This window comes from Symphalangus syndactylus, chromosome 18 (genome assembly GCF_028878055.3).
Source record: "Symphalangus syndactylus isolate Jambi chromosome 18, NHGRI_mSymSyn1-v2.1_pri, whole genome shotgun sequence".
NCBI classification, from domain to species: domain Eukaryota; kingdom Metazoa; phylum Chordata; class Mammalia; order Primates; family Hylobatidae; genus Symphalangus; species Symphalangus syndactylus.
In genome coordinates this window covers 34,164,402-34,188,449 of record NC_072440.2, presented here as the reverse complement: position 1 = coordinate 34,188,449, position 24,048 = coordinate 34,164,402, and the positions used below count along the sequence as shown (strand labels likewise).

At 37.8% G+C, this 24,048-nt stretch overlaps 1 protein-coding gene across 33 annotated transcripts in view; it reads right to left on the bottom strand.

Moving 5' to 3' along the window:
• The window catches only part of CENPK (centromere protein K), an 84,980-nt gene that overhangs the window by 11,267 nt on the left and 49,665 nt on the right, over positions 1-24,048 (bottom strand). For 13 of the 33 annotated variants that reach the window (XM_063623246.1, XM_063623245.1, XM_063623250.1 and 10 more), the window contains 3 exons: positions 18,255-18,271; positions 18,089-18,135; positions 9,293-9,367 (listed from right to left, as the gene is read on the bottom strand). In XM_063623246.1, the coding sequence (XP_063479316.1) occupies positions 9,293-9,367; positions 18,089-18,135; positions 18,255-18,271 (139 nt within the window). Of the gene's footprint in view, positions 1-92; positions 5,636-9,292; positions 9,368-15,251; positions 18,136-18,162; positions 18,272-19,071; positions 19,144-19,990; positions 20,863-24,048 lie in introns of those variants that run through there. The other 20 variants (XM_055252173.2, XM_063623268.1, XM_063623262.1 and 17 more) reach the window with 10 other exon arrangements.

Genomic DNA, 24,048 nt, shown 5'->3' with positions numbered 1-24,048 from the left:
AACAAACAAATAAACAAATAAATAAAATATACACATATATATATATTCAAAAGTCTATTTAAGTTAGAATAAAAACAATATAGTGCGGAGTTTGTAGCATCTGTCAAAATAAAAGACCTGACAATAACAAAAATGCCAAGAAGGAAGAAATTGAATTTCAGCATTATAAATTTCTTATACTATATGTATAAGTGGTATGAATTGTTTTTCTAGTATTTTCTGTTGGATTTTGCATCTATGTTCATAAGACTAGGCTACAATTTCCTTACATTATCATTTGCTACCCTAGCCTAGAAATAATTTACTTTTAAAATATCTTTAATATTTTCTGAAACATTTTTATATATTATATATCTCTCTAATGTTATGTAAATATATATCAATATACACATATAGATATATTCCCAACCTTTAAGGAATACATCTAGGGATTGAGGGCATATCTCTTTATATATGTTTTTTGTATGTGATTGCTTTATTTATTACATTTACATAACACTTACACAACTTACCATAGTCTACTGGTATTGACATTTTATCAGTTTGAATGAAGTAAAACCCTACCTTCCTTTAAACCTCTTTACCTTTCCCCAGTTATAATCGTCTTAAATATTTCCCCTACATCACTGAGAATCAAATCATACATTTTGTTTCAATCATGGACACATAACTTAGAAAATTCAAGAAGGAAACTATTGTATTTGGTCATATATCTTCCTTCTCTTTTTTCTTTCTTTGTTTTCTTTTTTTTTTTTTTGTTAGGAACAGGGTCTGATTCTGTCTCTTTTTTGAGACAGCATCTCACTCCACCCAGGGTGGAGTGCAGTGGCATTGATCATGGCTCACCACAACCTCAAATTTCTGGGTCAAGCAATCTTCCTGCCTTAGGCTCCTTAGTAACTAGGACTACAGGTGCACGACACCGCGCCTGGCTAATTTATTTTTTGTAGAGACAGGGTCTCGCCATGTTGCCCAGACTGGTCTCAAACTCTAGGCTTCAACCTCCCTAAGTGTTGGGATTACAGGTGTGAGTCAACATACCCGGTCTTGTATTTGGTCACATTTTTGCTCTTTCCTGTTGTCCTTCTTTCCTAATGCTCCAAGATTCCTTCTTTTATGATTTCCTTTATGTTTCAGGACTTTCTTTTTTTAAATAGAGAATAAAGCCTCATTTTATTGCCCAGGATTATCTTGAAATCGAGGCTTCAAGCTGTCCGCCTGGCCTCAGCTTGGCAGGCCTCAGTCTCCCAAAGTGTTGGGATTACAGGCGTGAGCCACTGCACCCAGCCAGGAACTTTTTTTAGCCTTCTTTTAGGGTAGGTCTGCTAGCAACAAACTCTCTTAGTTTTCCTTCATCTAGTATATATTTATTTCCCCCTCATTCCTAATTACCAGATATATATCTGACAGGGCTGACAGTTCGTTGAGCAATTGAAAAACATTGAGCCACTTCCTTCTGACCTCCTCGGTACTTGATGAAAATCTACTGTCCTCCCAATTGTTTTTCCCCATAGGTAAGGTATCCTTTCTCTCTCAATGCTTTTAAGACTTTTTCTTTGCCTTCTGTTTTCAGTTTACTTACAATGTGTCTTGGTGTCGATTTCTTTAGGTTTATCCTTTCCTGAGCTGGGGTTCTCTCAGCTTCTCGAATCTGTAGGTTTATGCTTTTTACCAAATCTGGGAAATGTTCAGCCACTATTTTAAAACCCACCCTCTTTTACCTCTCTTTCTGGGACTTTGATGACAAAAATATTAGATCTTTTATTATAGTGTCACAGGTCTTTGAGGCTCTGTTCATTTGATTTCATCATATTTTGTCTCTGTTAATCAGATTAGGGAATATCTATTGTTCTTTGTTTTTTCATTTGTTTTTTTTTGTTTTTGTTTGTTTGTTTGAGACCAAGTCCCACTCTGTCTCCAGGCTAGAGTGCAGTGGCGCAATCTTGGCTCACTGCAACCTCCGCCTCCTGGGTTCAAGCAATTCTCCTGCCTCAGCCTCCCGAGTAGCTGGGACTACAGGTACACACCACCATGCCCAGCTAATTTTTGTATTTTTTGTATTTTTAGTAGAGACGGGGTTACACCATGCTGGCCAGGATGTTCTCAATCTCTTGACCTCATGATCCGCCCACCTCAGCCTCCCAAAGTGCTGGGATTACAGGGGTGAGCCACGGTGCCTGGCCGTATCTATTGTTCTGTCTGCAAGTTCGCTGATTCTTTCCTCTGTCCTCTTCATTTTGCTATTGAGCCCATCACTGAATCTTGAATCTGGTTATTGTGCTTCTCATTTTAAACGTTTCAATATGATTCTTCTTTATATCTTCTATTTCTTTGCTGAGACTTTCTATTTTCATTTGTTTCAGGCATGTTTGCAATTGCTGAGTTAAGCTTGGTTTTTTTTTTTTTTGAGACAGAGTCTCGCTCTGTCATCCAAGCTGGAATGCAATGATGCAATCTCGCTCACTGCCACATCCAGCTCCCGTGTTCCAGCAACTCTCCTACCTCTGCCTCCCTAGTAGCTGGGATTACAGGCACCCACCACCACGCCCAGCTAATTTTTGTATTTTTAATAGAGATGGGGTTTCACCATGTTAGCCAGGCTGGTCTCGAACTCCTGACCTCATATGATCCACCTGCCTTAGCCTCCCAAGATGCTGAGATTATAGGCAGGAGCCACTGCTCCTGGCCCTTGGTTTTATCTTGATGTTGCTGTATGTTGTCTTTTTTCATTAAAGTTCAGATTTTCCTAGTTCTTCGGGCATGTATTGTACTCTGGACATTTTGGTTATTATTAACACTCTAGATCTTACTCAAATCTTCTGTTTTAGCAGTCCACCTTTGACATAATTCTGGTGGAGGGAAAATGGGGCACAGTCTCATTACTACCAGGTAGTGGTGAAAGTCCACGTTCTCTGCTCAGGCTTTTTGACACCCAGGGGTAGGGAAACAGAAGTGCTTTGTGACATCTGGGCAGCTGTAGAAATTCAGCCTCTTCAAAGGCCTCCACTGACATCAGTCTGGCTAGGAAAGGAAGGAGCACCTTGTTACTGATTGCCAGGTGGCCTCTACTGATTCTACAGTCAAGAGTAGGAGGCCTCCTTACCTCCGGGTGGTGGTGAAAGTTCTGACGTGGCTTCCTCTAATGAACAGGGTTGCCTCTTTACTACTGGGTGGGTATGTAAGTTCAGAACCCCCACATGACATGGCCTTCTTACTGCTGGCAGGGAAGAAAGTCCTGACTCCCAATTCAGTCTTCTCTGATCACCCCAAGGGCAGGACACCATGTTATAGCTCAACAAGGGTGGAAGCTGAGGTCCACCACTTTTGGCCTTTTTGGACAGCGGTGGTGGTAGGGTGGTATCTTTTCCATGGTATTTAGCTGCAGTAGGGTGGTTATAGTTGAAAAGTTTTCTGTCTTACTGTGTTGCCTCTTTCCTCATCCTTTTGAAAGAGCAAAGTTTTGGGAGACTTTTGTCTTCCATTGGTGTTTTCAAGGTTATGAGCTTCTCTAGCATCCAGTCTGGTACATATAAGGCAAAAAGAAAACTGCTGTGTCCCTCTTTGTGTCCCAAAGTCCCTAGGCAGTCTGCTGCCTTCGCTCCACTTTTCAGATATTTCCTAACATGTATATTACACATAATGTGCAAAGTTTTAAGCTACAATTAACAGGGGGAATAGAGAGGAGTGTGTCTATTCCATCTTAGTCTGAAACTAGAAGTCCTCTCTTTCCTTTAAAACATTTTCAAGAAATTTATTCTCTAATATGGAGATAGTTAAAACATTTTCAAGATATTTATTCTCTAACATGAAGAGGCTTTTTTGTTGTTGTTGTTTGGTCTGTTTTTTTAAGAAATAGGGTCTCACTCTGTCACCCAGGCTAGAGGCTAGAGTGCAGTGGTGGGATCACTGCAGCCTCAAACCATTGGGCTCTAACAATCCTCCCACATCACTGGGATTACAGGCATCACCTACTGTGCCTGGGTTCTTAAGTCTTCTAACCAATATAAATTTTTAAATTTTATTTATTTATTTTTGAGATAGTCTTGCTCTGTCACCCAGGCTGGAATGCAGTGGTGCAAGCTCGGCTCACCGCAACCTCCACTTCCCAGGTTCTCCTGATTCAGCCTCCCGAGTAGCTGGAACTACAGGCACCAAGCCTGGCTAATTTTTGTATTTTTAGTAGAGACAGGGTTTCACCATATTGGCCAGGTTGGTCTCAAACTCCTGACCTCAATTGATCCATCTGTCTCAGCCTCCCAAAGTGCTGGGATTACAGGTGTGAGCCACCGTGCCTGCCCACCAATGTAATTTTTTTTTTTTTTTTTTTTTTTTTTTTTGAGACGGAGTCTCACTCTGTCTCCTAGGCTGGATGCAATGGCTCGATCTCAGCTCACTGCAAAATCTGCCTCCTGGGTTTAAGTGATTCTGCCTCAGCCTCCCGAGTAGCTGGGATTACAGGCACATACCACCATGCCCAGTTAATTTTTGTATTTTTAGTAGAGACAGGGTTTTGCCATGTTGGCCAGGCTAGTCTCGAAATCCTGACCTTAAGTGATCCGCCTGCCTCGGCCTCCCAGAGTGCTGTTCTACAGGCGTGAGCTATTGCGTCCGGCCTATAATTTTAAATTAGGATGAATGTCTTCTAATTGTTGATTTTAGGAGAGCTCTTTATGTATTTGAGATGTGAATTCTTTGTTGGATAGAGTTACCATACTTTCTCCCACTCTATGGGTTGCCTTCTAACTCTGTCTAAAGATGTCGTCTTTTTCTATAGACAGAAATTTATAATTTAAATTGGCACATTTAAAATTTTAAAAAATATTTAGAACTCTTTCTATTATCTTTAAGACACTTTTTGTCTACTTGCTAAACTCTTTTTTTTTTTGAGACGGAGTCTCACTCTGTCGCCCAGGCTGGAGTGCAGAGGCTTGATCTCGGTTCACTGTAACCTCTGCCTCCTGGGTTCAAGCAATTCTCTGCCTCAGCTTCCAGAGTACTGGGACTACAGGCACATGCCACCACACCCGGCTAATTTTTGTATGTTTTAGTAGAGATGGGGTTTCACCATATTGGTCAGACTGGTCTAGAACTCCTGACCTCGTGATCTGCCCACCTTGGCCTCCCAAAGTGCTGGGATTACTGGCGTGAGCAACCGCGCCTGGCCTGCTAAACATTTTTTTTTTTAACAGAAAAGCAAAAAACATTGGCTTCTTTGTAATATGCAACTGTCCTGAAGCAAACACAACTCTTTGCTTGCAATCATTATACTAAGTATGAATATCATGTTCCACAGTCAAAGAACAACCAGAAAACACTTTGACCCAAATATAAGCTAAAAATAAGGGAAATCTTGTCTTACATATTTTTTTTAAAAACCTGGCCGGGCACAGTGGCTCATGCCTGTAATCTCAGCACTTTGGGGGAGACCAAGCGGGGGTAGATTACCTGAGGTGAGGAGTTCGGGACCAGCCTGGCTAACATGGTGAAACCCCGTCTCTACTAAAAATACAAAATTAGCCGGACGTGGTGGCACATGCCTGTAATCCCAGATACTCGGGAGGCCCAGGTGGGAGAACCGCTTGAAACTGGGAGGTGGAGGTTGCAGTGAGCCAAGATTGTGCCATTGCACTCCAGCCTGGGAGACAAGAGCAAAATTCCGTCTCAAAAAAAAAAAACCCACGAGTATTTCTCTCGTAAGTTAACTTTCCACCAGATGTTTATTACTTACTTTTGCAATACTAATGTCTGAAGATATGCACTTCTGTGCATATGATATCAATGTGAAAAAACTGCTGTTTTTTTTTCCCACTATGAATAGGCTAATACAAACTTTGTAACCTTGCAGGTAATTTTCCTTTAAACATATATTGTATTTTTTAATTGACTGGCCAGTTGCTCTGAAGTATGATATCCCTGCGACATCTCTTTAAGAAACACTTTTTCTGTCTAAATGTCTTTACATTCTTCTTTCCATAACTGATTTTAAATAAATTTATGTGCTCATGGCTGATTCCTTAACCCTATCCTCCCCTGGATTAACTTTTCTTCTGGTTGAAGTTATATCTGTTAACTCTTATTTTAAGGAATGTGTATGGGTGGGAAAGATTTTTAGTTTTTATATGTCAGAAAGTTTATTTATTTATTTATTTATTTATTTATTTATTTAAAGATGGTCACTCAGTGTCACCCAGGCTTGATAGAATATAGTGAATAGTTAGCTGCAACCTTGAACTCCAGGTACAACCAATCCTCTGCCTTAGCCTCTCAATTAGTTGGGACTACAGGTATGTCCCACCATACTCAGCTAATTTTTTTTTCATTTTTATTTTTGTACAGACAGGGTCTCACTTTGCTGCCCAGGCTACAACAGTTATTTTGTCCTTATTCTTGAGTAATACTTTAGCTGGTTATGTGATTGAAGATTGATTATCCTTTTTACCCCTCAGCACCAATGTCTATTGTTTCTGATGAGATATATAACTACTGTCCTTATGTTACTATCCTTTCTCTTGGTATCTTTGAATACTTTCTCTTTAATGTGTTATAGTTTCACTAAACTATGTATGCTGAGCATAGTGTCTTATGCCTGTAATCCTAGGATTTTGGGAGGCCAAGGCAAGAGGATCAGTTGAGGCCAGGAGTCTGAGAGCAGCCTGGACAACATGGTAATACCTTGTTTCTACAAAAATAAAAATAAAAAATACATTAGCTGGGCATGGTGGTGCACACCTGTAGTCCAAGCTACTTGGGAGGCTGAGGTGGAAGGATCACTTGAGCTCAAGAGGTTGAGGCTACAGTGATCCATGATTCTGCCACTGCACTCCAGCCTGGGTGACAGAGTGAGACCTCATCTCAAAAACAAAACCAAGCAAAAACCTATGTCGCGCTGTGGATTTAGCATATTTAGATTTTTTATCCTGCACAGCATTCAGTGTACATGCTTTTTCCAAAGACTTCTGTTTTTCTCCATTCTGGAGATTTTTCAGCTATAATCTATTCAGATACTACTTATTTATATTCCTTCATTCTTTTTATCACAAACGTCTATGTGGCATATGGTAGAGTCCTTTGATCTCTCCTCTACGTCTCTTATCCACGTCTCTTATCCATGCTTCATAATTTTTACCTCTTAGTCTTTCTGGGTAAATTTTTCAACTGTCTTTCAGTTCATTCTCTCTGACTCTAGCCAGTGAAGAGTTATCCTACTTGTAGAAACTGTGTTGAAATTATTATATTTAATCCGATATGGAATCTGTAATTAATTCAATTTCATAACCAAATGTTGGTTCATTTGTTCCTATTTTTGTTTTAAAGGTCCTTGCTCTTTTTAACCAGGCATGGTGGCCCACACCTGTAATCCCAGTGCTTTGGGAGGCCCAGGCGGGAGAATGTCTTGAGACCAAGAGCTCAAGACCAGCCTGGGCAACATAGCAAGATCCCATTTCTTAAAAAAAAAATTAGTCAGCATGGTGGCAGGCACCTGTAGTCCTAGCTACTCATGAGACAGGAAGATGGCTTAAGCCTAGGAGTTCAAAGACACTGAACTCCAGCCTTTGCAACAGTGAGAACTTATCTCAAAAAAAAAAAAAAAAAAAAAAAAAAGGCAGGTGAGGTGGCTCTCTCCTGCAATCCCAGCACTTTGGGAGGCTGAGACTGGTGGATTGCTTGAGCCCAGGAGTTCAGGGCCAGCCTGGACAACATGGTGAAACCCTGTCTCTACTAAAAACACAAAAATTGGTAGGGCATGGTGGCTCACACCTGTAATCCTAGCACTTTGGGAGGCCAAGGCAGGCAGATCACTTGAGGTTAGAAGTTCAAGGCCAGCCTGGCCAACATGGTGAAATCCTGTCTCTACTAAAAATACAAAAAATTAGCCAGGCGTGTTGATGAGTGTCTGTACTCTCAGCTGCTCAGGAGGCTAAGGCAGGAGAATCTCTTGAATCTGGTAAGAGGAGATTGCAGTGAGCTGAGATCACGCCACTGCACTCCAGCCTAGGCAACAGAGTGACACTTGGTCTCAAAAAAAAAAAAGTCTTTTAAAATAAATTTGTTCAAACATCTTCAAAATACCCATTTTAAAGCCTCTGTCACACTATTCTATAAAACTTATTTTATCAAGACTAAATAAATGTTCCACTTCATGATTTTGTTAGGTGTTGCTACTAGCTAGGATGCTTTCAGTTTCAAGCAACATAAAACCTTGTCTCAATCGACTTAAACCAGAAGGAAAATTTATTATCTTACGTATCATGTTCCCAAGTAGGAAAGCTCTAGAATAAATTAATTCACTTGCTCAATAACATTATCAGAATTTGCTTTTTCTTTTGTGTTTCTGCCATACTAAACATGCCAGATTTGTCCATGGCAAGCTCTCCTTATGATTACAAAATGACTAAGCAGTTCCAGATGTCCCATGCAGACCAAGTAATATCCACCAGAACAAGAGAAGCCACTTCTTACTGGCATTTTTTTAATCAGTGAAAAAAATATTTCCCCAAAGTTCCTCAGAAGATACATAATAAGTAAGTATTGAATCAAATATATTCTTTAATAAATCACTAAAGAAGATTCAGATAAGCATGTTTGGTTTAGCTAAATGCACAGCTATATAGAGGAGTGGATTACCCAAACAAAAATCAGTTCTGTTAGAAAGCAAGAAGAGGAGAGCCAAACAACAAAATCTGCTTGCCTTGGCTATCTTTGCATTAGAGTCCTTCATTTTGATTTGCACGGTCATATTACTAGAAAAGTGTTATGTTTAAGGTTTGTCACTTTTATTCTCTTACTCCCACTCTGTTTTCGCCCCTTCCCACCTAAAGGTTTTAAATTGCTTCAGTCTGCCCCATCTACAAGCTCCAAGTCAGTTATCATGACACAATTATGTGTAACATTTTATAATAATTATGTTAAAATTATTAAAACCAGTAAACTAACATTGATATAATAGTATTAACTAAACTGTAGACCGTATTCAAATTTCACCACTTTTTCCAGTATTGTTCTTTTTCAGTTAAAGGAACTTATGTAGGATCCCATCTTACAAGTAATTATTAATTCTTTTTAGTTTCCTCCAATTTGAGTTTCTCGGGCTTTCCTTGTATTTCATAACCTTGACACATTTGAAGAATACTGGCAAGTTATTTCATAGGATAAACTTCATTTACATTTGTCTGACATTTTCTCATGATTAGAATGAGGTTATACATTTTTGGCAAAAATACTACAGAAACAATATTGTGTCTTTCTAATTACATCATATCAAGAGATTTTGATTATTGAGACATCTGATTACCTGTGATATTAACCTTGACCACGTGATTAAGGTGGTGTCTGCTGGGTTTCTCCACTATAAAGGTACTATATTTCCCTGTGTAAGAAACACAAAATACAATTTTAGATGATGCAAAGATCCTATTTCATTCTGAATTTTCACCCACTAATTTTAGCATCCTTCAGAAGATGCTAAATTATTACTCTGTGTCTACAAAATTATTACTAGGGTATTTGCCTAAAGACAACTTTTCTTCTGTTTATTAGTTGTAATACCTCTATAAGGAAGAATTATCCATTCTCTCCCATTTGATTGTAATTTTATATCACTATGGACTTGAAATATTTATTTTATTCAGTGTATTAAAATCAAAACTATCTCCTTATATCATATCCGACACAAAATTTAATTCAAAATAGTTCACATACACGAACATTAAAAGTTAAAACTATGGACCAGGTGCGGTGGCTCATGCCTGTAATCCCAGCACTTTGAGAGGCTGAGGCGGGTGGATCACCTGAGATCGGGAGTTCAAGACCAGCCTGGCCAGTATGGTGAAACCTCATCTCTACTAAAAATACAAAAAATTAGCCGGGCATGGCGGCAGGCGCCTGTAATCCCAGCTACTTGGGAGACTGAGGTGGGAGAATTGCTTGAGCCCGAGAGGCAGAGGTTACAGTGAGCGGAGATCATGCTACCACACTCCAGCCTGGGTGCGACACAGCAAGACTCCATCTAAAAAAAAAAAAAAAAAAAAAAAAAAAAAGCTAAAACTGTGAAACTTCTAGGAGAAAATGTTGTGCATTGGTTTGGCAAAAAGTTTTTAGATATGGCACCAAAAACACAATCTATGAAAGAAACCATTAATAAATACAATGCCATTAAAATTTCAAATTTTTGTACTTCAAGATGCCATTAAGAAAGTAAAAACAGACAAGACACAGACTGGGAGAAACTATTTGTAAACATACATTTAAGAAAGGACTTGTATTGAGAATACACAAAAACTCTTTTTTTAATGAGTATTTTATTTTATTTTTTTGTACTATATTTTATTTACCTATTTTTCAAGTGAAGGACATTTGGGTTGTTTCTGGTGATTATAAATGAAGCAGTATAAACAGTAATGTTTAGGATTTTTTTGCAAACATAAGTTTTCATTTTTCTTAGGAAATACCTTCATGTCCTTTGTGGGGACATGGATGAAACTGGAAATCATCATTCTCAGTAAACTATCGCAAGGACAAAAAACCAAACACCGCATGTTCTCACTCACAGGTGGGAATTGAACAATGAGAACACACGGACACAGGAAGGGGAACATCACACTCTGGGGACTGTTGTGGGGTGGGGGGAGAGGGGACGGATAGAATTAGGAGATATACCTAATGCTAAATGACGAGTTAATGGGTGCAGCACACCAACATGGCACATGTATACATATGTAACAAACCTGCACATTGTGCACATGTACCCTAAAACAAAAACTCTTAAAACTCAATAAGACCACCCACTTTAAACATGGGCAAAAGAATTCCATTTGATACACTTTTTCCCATCCCTTTATGTTTACCCTTTCTCAATCATCTTGTCTTGGTGTATCTCCTGTATAGTGCATTTGGGTTTTGCTTTGTGAGTCAGGCAGATTCTCAGCTACAAACAATATACTTGGTCTTACCTCTATATTAGGAAAGTCAGTCCTCATTGGGACAACCTATGCATTGCTTCCACTCTCCCTTCTCAGTCTCAACCTCTGGCAACCACTGATATTTTTACCACCCCCATAGTTTTGCCTTTTCCAGAATTCATATAGTTAGAATCATATAGTATATAGCATTTTCAGACTGGCTTCTCCAACTGAGTAACTGGCATTATGGTTCTTCCATGTCTTTTCATAGCTTCATCGCTCCAAATATTTTTGTAAAATATTATTCCACTGTACGAATGTACCTCATTTTGTTTATCCATTTATTTACTGAAGAATATCTGTGTTCCTTCCAATTTTTGACAATTATAAATAATGCTGCTATAAACATTCATATGCAGGATTTTGTATGGACATATTTTCAATGCATTTGGGCCAATACCTAGGAGTGTAATGCTAGATCATATAAAGGCATGCTTTATTTTAATGAGTTTCCCTTTATTGTGTTTTACAGATATTGTCTGTTGTACAAATGGAAGGTTTTTGGTAACTCTATGTTGAGCAAGTCTACCCCTACAATATCTCCAACAGCTCATGCTCACTTTGTGTCTCTCTGTCACATTTTGATAATTTTCACATCTCAAAACTTTTCATTATTATTATGTCTGTTATGTTGATGTGTAATCAGAGATCACACATCCCTGTAATTGTTTGGAGGAATCAAGAACTACATCGATATAAAACAGCAAACTTAAATAATAAATGTTGTGTGTATTTTGACTGCTCCACCAACCAGCTGTTCCCTTGTCTCCCTCTCCTTAAGCCTCCCTAGTCCCTGAGATACAATATTGAAATAGGCCAATTAATAACCCTACAATGACCTCTAAGTGTTCAGATGAAAGAAGAATCGCATATTTCTCACTTTAAATCAACAGCTGAAAAAGAATTAATCTTCGTGAAAAAGTCATGTCAAAAGTCAAAATAGGACAAAAATTGGGAGTCTGGCACCAATAGTTACCCAAGTAGTGAATATAAAGAAAAAGTCTTGAAAAAAATTAATACTGCTGCTCTAGCAAACATATAAATGGTAAGAAAGTGAAACAGCCTTATTGCTGATCAATGGAGAAAGTTTGAGATTTCCAGACAGAAGATCAAACCAGCCTGCTATGGTTTGAATGATTGTCTCCTCCAAAATCCATGTTGAAACTTAATCCACAAAATGTGGCAGTATTGAAAGGCAGGGACTTTAAGAGGTGATTGGGTCATGAGGGCTGTGCTCTAATGAATGAAAAATGGCATCTGGGCATGGTGGCTCAAGCCTGTAATCCCAGCACTTTGGGAGGCCAAGGAGGGCAGATCACCTGAGGTCGGGAGTTCAAGGCCAGCCTGGCTAACATGGTGAAACCCCGTTTCTACCAAAAATGCAAACAATTAGGTGGGCACGGTGGTGAACGCCTGTAATCCCAGCTACTCGGGAGGCTGAGGTAGGAGAATCGCTTGAACCCAGGAGACAGAGGTTGCAGTGAGCCAAGATTGTGCCACTGCACTCCAGCTTGGACAACAAGAGCGAAACTCCATCTCAAAAAAAAAAAAAGAAAGAAAAATGGCTTACCCAATTCATTAATTAATGGAGTAATGGGTTATCATGGGAATGGGACTGGTGGCTTTATAAGAAGAGGAAGAGAGATATTCCTCTCAGACCCTTCACCATGTGATGTCCTGTGCCACTCTGGGATTCTTCAGTCACCAGCAGCAAGAGGGCCCCACAAGATGCAGCTTCTCAACCTTGGACTTCCTGGCTCAATAACTGTAGAAAGAAATTCCTCTTTACCCAGTTTTAGTTATTCTGTTATAAGCAACAGAAAATGGACTAAGACACAACCACAACATTCCTCTAAGCCAAAGCCTAAGCCACAAGGCCTTAACTCTTTTCAATTCTATGAAGGTTGAGAGAGGTGAGGAAGCTGCAAAAGAAAAGTGTGAAGCTAGCAGAGGTTGGTTCATGAGGTTTAAGGAAAGAAGTAATCTCCATAACATAAAAGTGCAAGGGGAAGCAATAAGTGCTGAGGCAGAAGCTGCACCAAGTTATCCAGAAGATCTAGCTAAGATATTGATGAAAGTGGCTATGCTAAACAGCAAATTTTCAATGTAGACAAAACAGCCTTCTATTGGAAGATGCCATCTAGGGACTCTCATAGCTAGAGAAGTCAATGCCTGGCTTCAAAGCTTCAAAGGACAGAAAAACTGTCTTGCTAAGGGCTAATGCAGCTGGTGACCTTAAGTTAAAACCAGTACTCATGTACCATTCCAGCAATCCTAGGGCCCTTAAGAATTATACTAAAATCTATTCTGCCTGTGCTCTGGTACCAGTCCATGGCCTGTTAGGAACCGGGTCACACTACAGGAGGTGAGCAGCAGGTGAGTGAGCATTATGGCCTGAGCTCTGCCTCCTGTCAGAGCAGCATTAGATTCTTACAGGAGCACAAACCCTTTTGTGAACTGCACATGTGAGGGATCTAGGTTGCATGCTCCTTATGAGAAGCTAATGCCTGATGATCTTAGGTAGAACAGATTCATCCCAAAACCATCCCCCCAGCCCCACCCTGGGTCCATAGAAAAATTGTCTTCTACAAAACTCGTCCCTGGTGACAAAAAGATCAGAGACGACTGCTCTGACGGATTTGGATTTTAAAGTACATTGAAAATCTTCTGGAAATTATTCGCCACTCTAGATGCCATTAAGAACATGTGCGATTCATGGGAGGAGGTCAAAATATCAACATTAACAGGAGTGTGCAAGAGGCTGGTTCTAAACTTCATGGATGACTCTGAGGGGTTCAAGTAACCACACGTGGTAGAAATATCAAGAGAACTAGGAGTGGAGCCTGAAGATGTGACTGAATTGCTACAATCTCATGATACAACTTGAACAGATGAGGAGTTACTTCCCATGGATGAGCAAAAAATGGTTTCTTGAGATGGCATCTACTTCCAGTGAAGATGCAGTGAACATGGTTGAAATGACAAGAAAAGATTTAGAATATTACATAAACATTGTTGACATGGCAGTGGCAGGGTTTGAGAGGAGTGACTTATTTTGAAAGAAGTTCTACTGTGGGTAGAAAGCTATCAAACAGCATCTTACCATGCTACTGAGAAATCTTTTTGCGAAGGTAAGAGTCACTCGATGTGGCAAACTTCACTGACTTATTTTAAGAAATGGCCACAGCCACCCAAACCTCCAACAACCACTACCCCGATCAGTCAGCAGCCATTAACACTGACAAGACCTTCCACCAGCAAAAAATTATGACTAGGTGAAGACTGATTAGGCATCTCAGCACTTTTTAGCAATAAGGTTTGTTTTAAATAATGTATGTACATTTTTAGAAATAATGCTATGTATAGTTACTAGACTACAGTATAGTGTAAACAAAACTTTTACATGTACTGGGAAATCAAACAGTTTGTGTGACTTACTTGTGGTATCTGTTTTATTGCAGTTGTCTGGAACCAAACCCACAGTATCTTCAAGGTATGCCTGTATTAGGGCTATATTTAGCTTTGTAAAAAACCGTCAAACTGTAACACTAAGTGGATGTATGTTCCTGTTGCTCCACATCCTCATCAGCCTTTGGTAATATATTTTAATTTTAGCCATTGTGGTAGGCACAGTGATATCTCATTATTTAAATTTGGAATTTTCTAATGACATATGATGTTGAACAACTTTTTCATGCTTATTTGCTATCTATATATCTTCTTTTGTGAAGTGCCTGCTCAGATCTTTTACCTAGTTTTTAATTGGTTTTTCTCATTGTTGACTTTTAAAGAGTTCATTGTATATTTTGGATACAAATCCTTTACCAGATATATTTTGCGAAGTTTTTATCCCAGGTTGTGGAATATCTTTTCATTTTAACAGTGTCCTTCACAGAGCAGTTTTTAATTTTAATAAAGTCCAACTGATTTTTTTCTTTCATGAATCATGCTTTTGGTGTAGCTAAAAAGTCATCGCCAAAGTCAGTGTCAGTCCTCCAACTTTGTTCTTCTTAAATATCTTAGCAGCTATTCTGGGTCTTTCCCTCATTAACTATAAAATTTTGTCAATATCCACAAGTACCTTGCTGGGATTTTTATTGAGATTTCAATGAATCTGTAAAGTTAGGAAGACATAACACCTTAACAATATTTAGTCTTCCTACCCATGAACATGGAATATTCTTCTATTTATTTCTATCTTCAATTTCTTTCATGAGACTTTTGTAGTTTTCCATATAGATCTTGTACAAAGTTAATTTTGTTTCCTTCCTTCTTTCTTCTCTCTCTACTCTCTTTTGGTGGTAATGTAAATGTTTTAAATTTCTAATTCCAAATATTCATCCCTGGTATATCTAAGAAAGTAATTGAATGTGTATGAACCACACATTCGCTGTAAACTTGCTATATTCAGGTTTTAGTTCCAAATTATTTTTCGTTGAGACATAGGAATTTTGTCTTATTGCATTAGCAAGAACTTCCAGGGCAACATTAAATAGGAATGATGCGATCTACTTGCCTTGTTCCTGTTCTTCAAGGGAAAGCATCTGATGTCCCACCATTAAGTATGTTGTTAGCTGTAGGTTTTTTGTAGATATTCTTTATGAAGTTGAGGGTTTTCTTATATTCCCAGCTGGCTGAGAGGTTTGTTTTTAATCACAAATAGATGTTGCCTTTTTTGTCAAATGGCTTTTCAGCATCTATTGATACAATAATGACTTTACTCCTTTAGTGTGATAATGTAATGGACTGTATGAACTGATTTGTTGAACCAGCCTTGCATACCTGAAATAAATGCCACTTGACTGTGGTGTGTAGTTTTTTGTTATGTATTGTTATGTTAGATTTGCTAATATTCTGTTGAGAATTTTTACAGCTATGTTCATGAGAGATACTGGTCTGTAGTTGTCCTTTCTTGCAACATCTTTACCTAATTTTGTTATCAGGGTAATGCTGGCCTCACATAATCTTTTTTTTTTTTTTTTAATTTTTTTTTGAGACGTAGTCTCACTTTGTCATCCAGGTTGGAGTGCAGTGGCACAGTCTCAGCTCACTGCAACCTCTCTGTCCTGGGTTCAAGTGATTCTTTTGCCTCAGCCTCCCGAGTAGCTGGGATTACAGGCACGTGCCACCACACCTGGCTAATTTTTTTGAATTTTTAATAGAGACGGGGTTTCACCATATTGGTCAGGCTAGTCTCAAACTCCTGGCCTCATGATCCGCCCGCCTCAGCCTCCCAAAGTTCTGGGATTACAGGCGTGAGCCATCGTGCTCAGCCTCACAGAGTGTGTTAAAACATTTCCTCTGCTTCTATTTTCTAGAACAGACTGTACAAAATTGGCATCACTTTCTCCTTGAATGGTAGAATTCACTAGTGAAGCCATCTGAGACCAGTGCTTTGTTTTGGAAGCTCATAATTGATTCAATTTATTTTATAAGTTTATGCAAGGCAGTAATTTCTCCTTCTGTGAGTTTTGGTAGGTTGCGTCTTTCACAAAATTGGTCCATTTCGTCTGTTATCAAATTTGTACACTCAAGAGTTGCTCATAACATTCCTTTATTATCCTTCTAATGACCTAATGTTCACAAGAAGAGTAATAATGGCACCTCTTTTCATTTCTGATTTTAGTAGTTTTTGTTTTTTCTTTTGTTATGGCAAAAAGTTTTATAAATCTTAACTTTTCATTGAATTTCATTTGTTTCACTGAATTCCTCTATTGCTTTTGTTTCAATTTTATTGATTTCTACCCTATTTCTTCTGCTTACTTTGGATTTAATTTGCTCTTCTTTTTCTAATTTCCTAGACGCTTATTAATTTTAGATCTTTAACATTTTCCAATATATGCATTCATTTACTATAAATTTCCCTCTAGCCACTGCTTTTGCTGCATCTCACAAATTTATTTATTTATTTATTTTTTTGAGATGGAGTCTTGCTCTGTCGCCCAAGCTGGAGTGCAGTGGTGGAATCTCAGCTCACTGCAAGCTCTGCCTCCCGGGTTCAGGCCATTCTCCTGCCTCAGCTTCCCAAGTAGCTGGGACTACAGGTGCCTGCCACCACGCCCAGCTAATTTTTTGTATTTTAGTAAAGACGGGGTTTCACCATGTTAGCCAGGATGGTCTCAATTTCCTGACCTCGTGATCCACCCGCCTCGGCCTCCCAAGTGCTGGGATTACAGGCATGAACCACGGCACCCAGCCGCATCTCACAAATTTTGATAACTTGTATTTTCATTTATTTAGTTCAAAATATATTTTCTCGAGACTTCTTTGACCTATGTGTTTAGAAGGGTGTTCCTTAATCTACAAGTATTTTGGAATTTTCCAGGTATTTTCATTACTTATTTCTAGTTTAATTCCTTTGTAGTCAAAGACATCGCTTCTATGGTGTCTTTTTTGAAAAGAAAAAGTTAATTACCCCTTTATCACCATATGTTGCCTCTCATTTTCCTTGCTCTGAAGTCAGCTTTGTATGAAATGAATATAGCTACTCCAGCTTTCTTCTGATGAGTATAGTTTCATATGTTAGTCTATCTAGGCTACCCTAACAAAACACCATACACTAGGTGACTTATTAAACAACAGAAACTTTCATTTTCTCAAATTTCTGAAGATGAAGTCTGGGATCAGGGGGTCAGCACAGTCAATTTCTGGGGAAGGCTCTCTCATTTGTAGACAGCTACCTTCTAGTTGTATCTTCACATGGCAAAGAAAGCAAGCTTTCTGTGTCCCTTCTTCTAAGGGCACTAACCTTATGTTAGTCAGGGTGCCACCTAACCTTAAGTATCTTCCAAGATCCCTGTCTCCAAATACTATCACACTGGGGGTTAGGGCTTCAACATATAAATTTGGGGAACGGGGGAACATGAACATTCAGTCCATAACACATGATGTATCTTTCTCCATCTTTGTATTTAAGGTGGATTTCTTGTTTAGTCGTTTTTTAATCCACTGTGACAGTATCTGTGTATTTGTGTATTTAGACAGCTCACATTTAAACTGATTGATATAAATTACTATATTTGTTAATGTTTTCTATTAATTGATCTTCTTTTGTTCTTGTCTTCCACTTTTCTGCCTTCTCTAAGTTTAATCCAGCATCTTGTACGATTCCATTGTCTCTGCTCTCTTACCAGGATTAAACAGATACGAACAATCCACCATCATGTGAGTCGGCTCTCTGATTATTGCAAAACAAGATTCATTAAAATGGATGATCTTCTGGACACAGTCAAATGATAGAAGAGAATAATCATAATGTAACATGAAAAATAATAGTATGTATCAAATAGTGGTTACCCCAAGGCAGAGAGGACCTGGATAGGAAACATCAAACGAAATTTCAGTTTTATCTGTAGTATCTGCATTTATTTTTTGTATAATCAAAAATAAGTTAAAAATTTTACATCTCCACATGTTAAAAAAAAGCAAGATTCCATCAAAACAAAGTTGTAGGATAAACAATAAACTAGGGAAAGTATTAAGAATATTAAAAATAAGCTATTAGGAACTTTTCACTTACTAATTTTTGAGTCAACATGTCATAAAATGCAATAAAGTATTTGATACACTACATTTAGCAACTGGTAGCATATTGACATACCCCACATAAACTTTTAGAAAAATATAGTCTATTGGTAGACACTGCAAGCATAAAGATTACTTTCTTTTTCTTTTGAGACGGAGTTTTGCTCTTGTCACCCAGGCTGGAGAGCAGTGGCGCAATCTTGGCTCACTACAACCTCTACCTCCCAGGTTCAAGCAATTCCCCTGCCTCAGCCTTCAAGTAGCTGGGATTACAAGTGTGCACCACCACACCCAGCTAATTTTTGGTATTTTTAGTAAAGACGGGATTTCACCATGTTGGCCTGGCTGGTCTCGAACTCCTGACCTCAAGTGATCCACCCACCTTGGCCTCCCAAAGTGCTGGGATTATAGGCATGAGCCACTGTGTCTGGCTTGATTACATATTTTTAATGTTTTAATTAGCAAACACCAGAAGTGTTTTGCTAGTACTTCATGGACAACAGTACTACCTGCTCTGAAGAATTCTTGTCAGACCTACACTGCCATTTCTTCCCTCTCCAGTAACTTCATAGAGTAAAAAGTTGCTCACCTCCTCAATATCCAACTGGAGTATTATAGGAGGTACTTCACATATTATCTTCCCCTAAAAGAGTTACATTCCCTAAAATATAATAGTATTTGTATTTTCTACAGAGGGATTTGGTATACTTCAAACATTTGTTTACTTTAGAAAATATGAAGTAATTAAGGTAAGCAAGAAACTCGGATAATATACAGTAGAAAGCGCTTTCAAGTAAAAAAATAAACAGAAATTTCTCTTAGAAAACTACTGATACCATCCCATTACTGGGTATATACCCAAAGGACTATAAATCATGCTGCTATAAAGACACATGCACATGTATGTTTATTGCGGCACTATTCACAACAGCAAAGACTTGGAACCAACCCAAATGTCCAACAACGATAGACTGGATTAAGAAAATATATATATACATATACACCATGGAATACTATGCAGCCATAAAAAATGATGACTTCATGTCCTTTGTAGGGACATGGATGAAACTGGAAACCATCATTCTCAGTAAACTATCGCAAGGACAAAAAACCAAACACCACATGTTCTCACTCGTAGGTGGGAATTGAACAACGAGAACTCATGGACACAGGAAGGGGAACATCACACTCCGGGGACTGTTGTGGGGTGGAGGGAGGGTGGAGGGACAGCATTAGGAGATATACCTAATGCTAAATGACGAGTTAATGGGTGCAGCAAACCAACATGGCACATGGATACATATGTAACAAACCTGCACATTGTGCACATGTACCCTAAAACCTAAAGTATAATAAAAAAAAAAAAAACCCAGAAAACTAATGATACTAAATGGATTTAGGATTCTCTAGTTTAGCTTGTATGTAATACTAAATGAGTCCTATATCTTAGTTTATCGACCTTTAAAAAACATTTGCTACTTATAAAAATATCCCACATCACCAATAGCTAGAGATTTTCAGAAATAATTTTATTTACAGAAAATTCAGAGGATTAATAAAATGTCATGAATACAATTTTGTTGGTAATAATTAGCAGAATCAAGATTAGATTAATATATAAGGTAACATGGTATATTAATAATACAAACTAAAATATCAATTTTATGCTAGCTTTATCCATTAGTTTTTCATATTCCAATTTTAAACAAATCTAGAAATAAGAGTACATATGAAACAAATTTGCTAAATATTTTTAAATTATGCCACCTTCTATATTAGATATTACCTCAATTTTAAAACCATCTGCAAATTAAATGACCTTCCCATTATAATTTCTAAATATAAAGAAGCACCAACTGGAACTCAAAATGCATAAAAGATATTGTTATATATTTTAAGAAAATATTATATTAGCAATATCATAAATCAACAAAGAATCCAAAGAATATTGCATGAGGTAAGGTACATTAAATGTTTTATGCCTAGAATATTATCTACCTGCATTCTTATCCATATAGTTTAAAACACCAAAGCACTGACTGAATAAGAAAGGACTATTTAAAAATGAATAATAGATAGCAGCACATGCCATTTTGCAATAAAAGTAAAATGGCCTATGTGCATTAATTTGCAAATAATGTTTTTTATCCAAATAGTCCTGTGGTTCCAATATCCTTGAATGATAAGATTTGTTTACTGTGTGAAAAAAGAAAACATCCTTTTACTGATGGAAAGCTTCTAATCTTATTCGGGTTGGATCTTCTGGATGTCTCAAGGCAATTCCATTACGCAGCAGCAGCTCAACATAAGGTGGCCAAAAGGAATCACTAATTTTGACATATGGATCATGTGGAACATCAAATAATCTATTTATAAGAATCTAGGAGAAAATATCATTCAAAATATACTTTACTTGGGAAAAAGTCAATATAGCTATAAGAAAGTTTTTTGTCAAAGAATATTGACCCCTTTTCTTTTTCAACAACTGTTTAATACTTTTAATCTACAAATCTGAATTTCCTTTTTGAAAGGACTATGGGTATTAGCTAATGAAAAAAGCTTTAAAGTGAATTTTTGCATCTCTAATTTAGAAAAACATTTCCTAAAAATTGGTTAGAAAGAATTTACAATCCTCCCACTTCTTTTGAGATTAATATCTTCTTTAGGATAAAAACAAAAATCTTAAAAAATTAATATTTCACAAAAAACACAAAGTTAAAAAGAAAGTGAGCAAGTGTGTCTTAATATTTGAAGGAAAAATAACTGGTCCTGTCCCCCACAAAACACCTATTCTTCTGATAAATCTTTGCAAGAATCAATTTTATCATCATTACTTCCTTCAGCTTCATCCTGAGTATCCCTGATCTTCGTTAAGGATATTGTGGAATTACAACCACAAATTGAGTTTTGAGTATTTGTATTAAATTATATAGGCTAGCATTTTCCAAACTGCATTCCATAGAATTAGTCTCCCTAAAGATGTGCTTAGTTCGTGAAAAACAAGGTTCTGTGATCAAACAAGCTTGGGAAAGCTGGCTAATGTGAATTGAGAATCAGCTGTCTTTCCCAAATCCACTGCTATTATAAAAGTTTTTTCAAGAAACAAATATTTACAGTTGTTTGAATACTAATGTTATGAAATACAGTGAAAAACGCTAAATGTAGATCAATTATTATTTTGCCTCCTAAGCTATCTTCCAGTGCCTTCACAAATTACAAAACTAGAACTCAGAAGACTTAAGAGATTCCTTAGGGGCACATAATCAGTGGTGGATCTTGGATTAGACTCAGTATCTCTGAATTGTCAGGCCAAATTTTTAACTGAAAGATGCTATTATTTTAAGGAACATGGAAAAGAGAATGCATAATTTATACAATTACAAAGTGCCATAGAAATAAATCAATCCATCAAGCTCTAATCTCAATTAAATTTTATAATAATACCTTAGTTCTTGAAATAACATTTTCAACTATCATTAATTATTTCAAGTCCCACATTCTGCAGGAAAAAAGCTTTGGCCTCATTTCTTTTGAGTATCATAATATAGAATTAAATATTATTTGTATTTTAGAGCAATGGCTTATTTTAGTACAAACAGCTTATTTTAGTACAAATCTTTCCTATTTTGCATTTCTAATTTTAATCATATTGTTTTATTTTTAACCTAACTGCAGTTTTAATATTAGTTCCTTTATCACTGACAATACGAGCCTTAGAGACAAACTTAGGATTCTAATGCTAAGTTTTATATGCTGATATAGTTTAGGTGTGTCCCCTACCAAATCTCATATTGAAATGTAATCCCCAATGTTGGAGGTGGGGCCTGGTGGGAGATGATTGGATCATCAGGGTGAATCTCTCATGAATGCTTTAGCAAATCCCCTTGGTGCTGTCCTCACGATAGTGAGTTCTCGCAAGATCTGGCTGCTTAAAAGTGTGTGTGGTACCTTTCCCCCTCCCTCTTCCTCCCACTCTGGCCATGTAAAGTGTCTGCTCCTGCTTCACCTTCTGCTATGAGTAAAAGCTCCCTTAGGCCTCCCTAGCAGCTGCGCAGATGCTAGTGTCATGTTTATACAGCCTGCAAACCATGAGCCAATTAAACTCCTTTTCTTTATAAATTATACAGTCTTAGGTATTTCTTTACAGCAACACAAGAATTGCCTAACACAGATGGTACATACTATGTACACTATTAAAAAATTATACATGTGGTCAGGTGTGGTGGCTCACACTTGTAATCCCAGCACTCTGGGAGGCTGAGGCGGGCGGATCACGAGGTCAGGAGATCGAGACCACGGTGAAACCCCGTCTCTACTAAAAATACAAAAAATTAGCCGGGCGTGGTGGTGGGCGCCTGTAGTCCCAGCTACTCGGAGAGGCTGAGGCAGGAGAATGCCGTGAACCCGGGAAGCGGAGCTTGCAGTGAGCCGAGACTGCGCCACTGCACTCCAGCCTGGGCGACAGAGCAAGACTCTGTCTCAAAAAAAAAAAAAAAAAAAAAAAACAATTATACATGTAATACCTTTCAGTATTTCCATGACTGACAATTTTTATCCCAGCACTTTGGGAGGCTGAGGCGGGCGGATCACGAGGTCAGGAGATCGAGACCATCCTGGCTAACACGGTGAAACCCCGTCTCTACTAAAAATACAAAAAATTAGCTGGGCGTGGTGGCAGGCGCCTGTAGTCCCAGCTACTCAGAAGGCTGAGGCAGGAGAATGGCGCAAACCCGGGTGGCGGAGCTTGCAGTGAGCCGAGATCGCGCCACTGCACTCCAGCCTGGGCGACAGAGTGAGACTCCGTCTCAAAAAAAAAAAAAAAAAAAAAAAAAAGTTAAGTCATCCATGAGAAACTATAGTCATCTTAGTTTCAGCATAAACTAGAGTAGCTAGAAATACGTTAAGATATTCTAATTACGAATCTAATAAATATTTGTATCTTGCTTTTCAAAGCAATAATATTCTGTATTAAATCCTCAGGAACCAAAACGTGTCAGCTGGGCAAAAAGAGCCTTTAACACCTAGTTCATTAAGTTAACTGAAATGCGTTTTCTGAAATCACTCTTTCTTCAAAATTTACCAATGATTTTAAAAGGGAGTACACGAATTGGTAAATACCCTGTTCTTCATACACTATTTCATTTTCCTTTCTGCCCAATTTATCATGAATTGTCACATCAAGATCTTCCAAAGTATTTAATATAATTGATAATATGGTTGAGGTTCAAAAACATTTTTGAAAAGGCCGAAGATATTATAAAACAAGGTATATGTCAAATCAGAGAAAGTTGGAAAAAGTACTTACATTATAAGAACCTGATGCTATTTTTTAAAAATTGTACAATTTCTACAACTTTGTGAAAAGAATCTTTAAGTACATTACGTATTTCATATAGAGTACAGAGCCACCAACTAAAGAGTCAATGTAACAGCATAGAATTTTACTATATAAATACTAGATAACATCATTAAAAAAATTTTTTCACCCTGTCAGCTCATACCTAGATAAAAATTTTACCTGTAATAAATCTTGGGAACATGATTAAGAGATAGACCTTAAATTCAC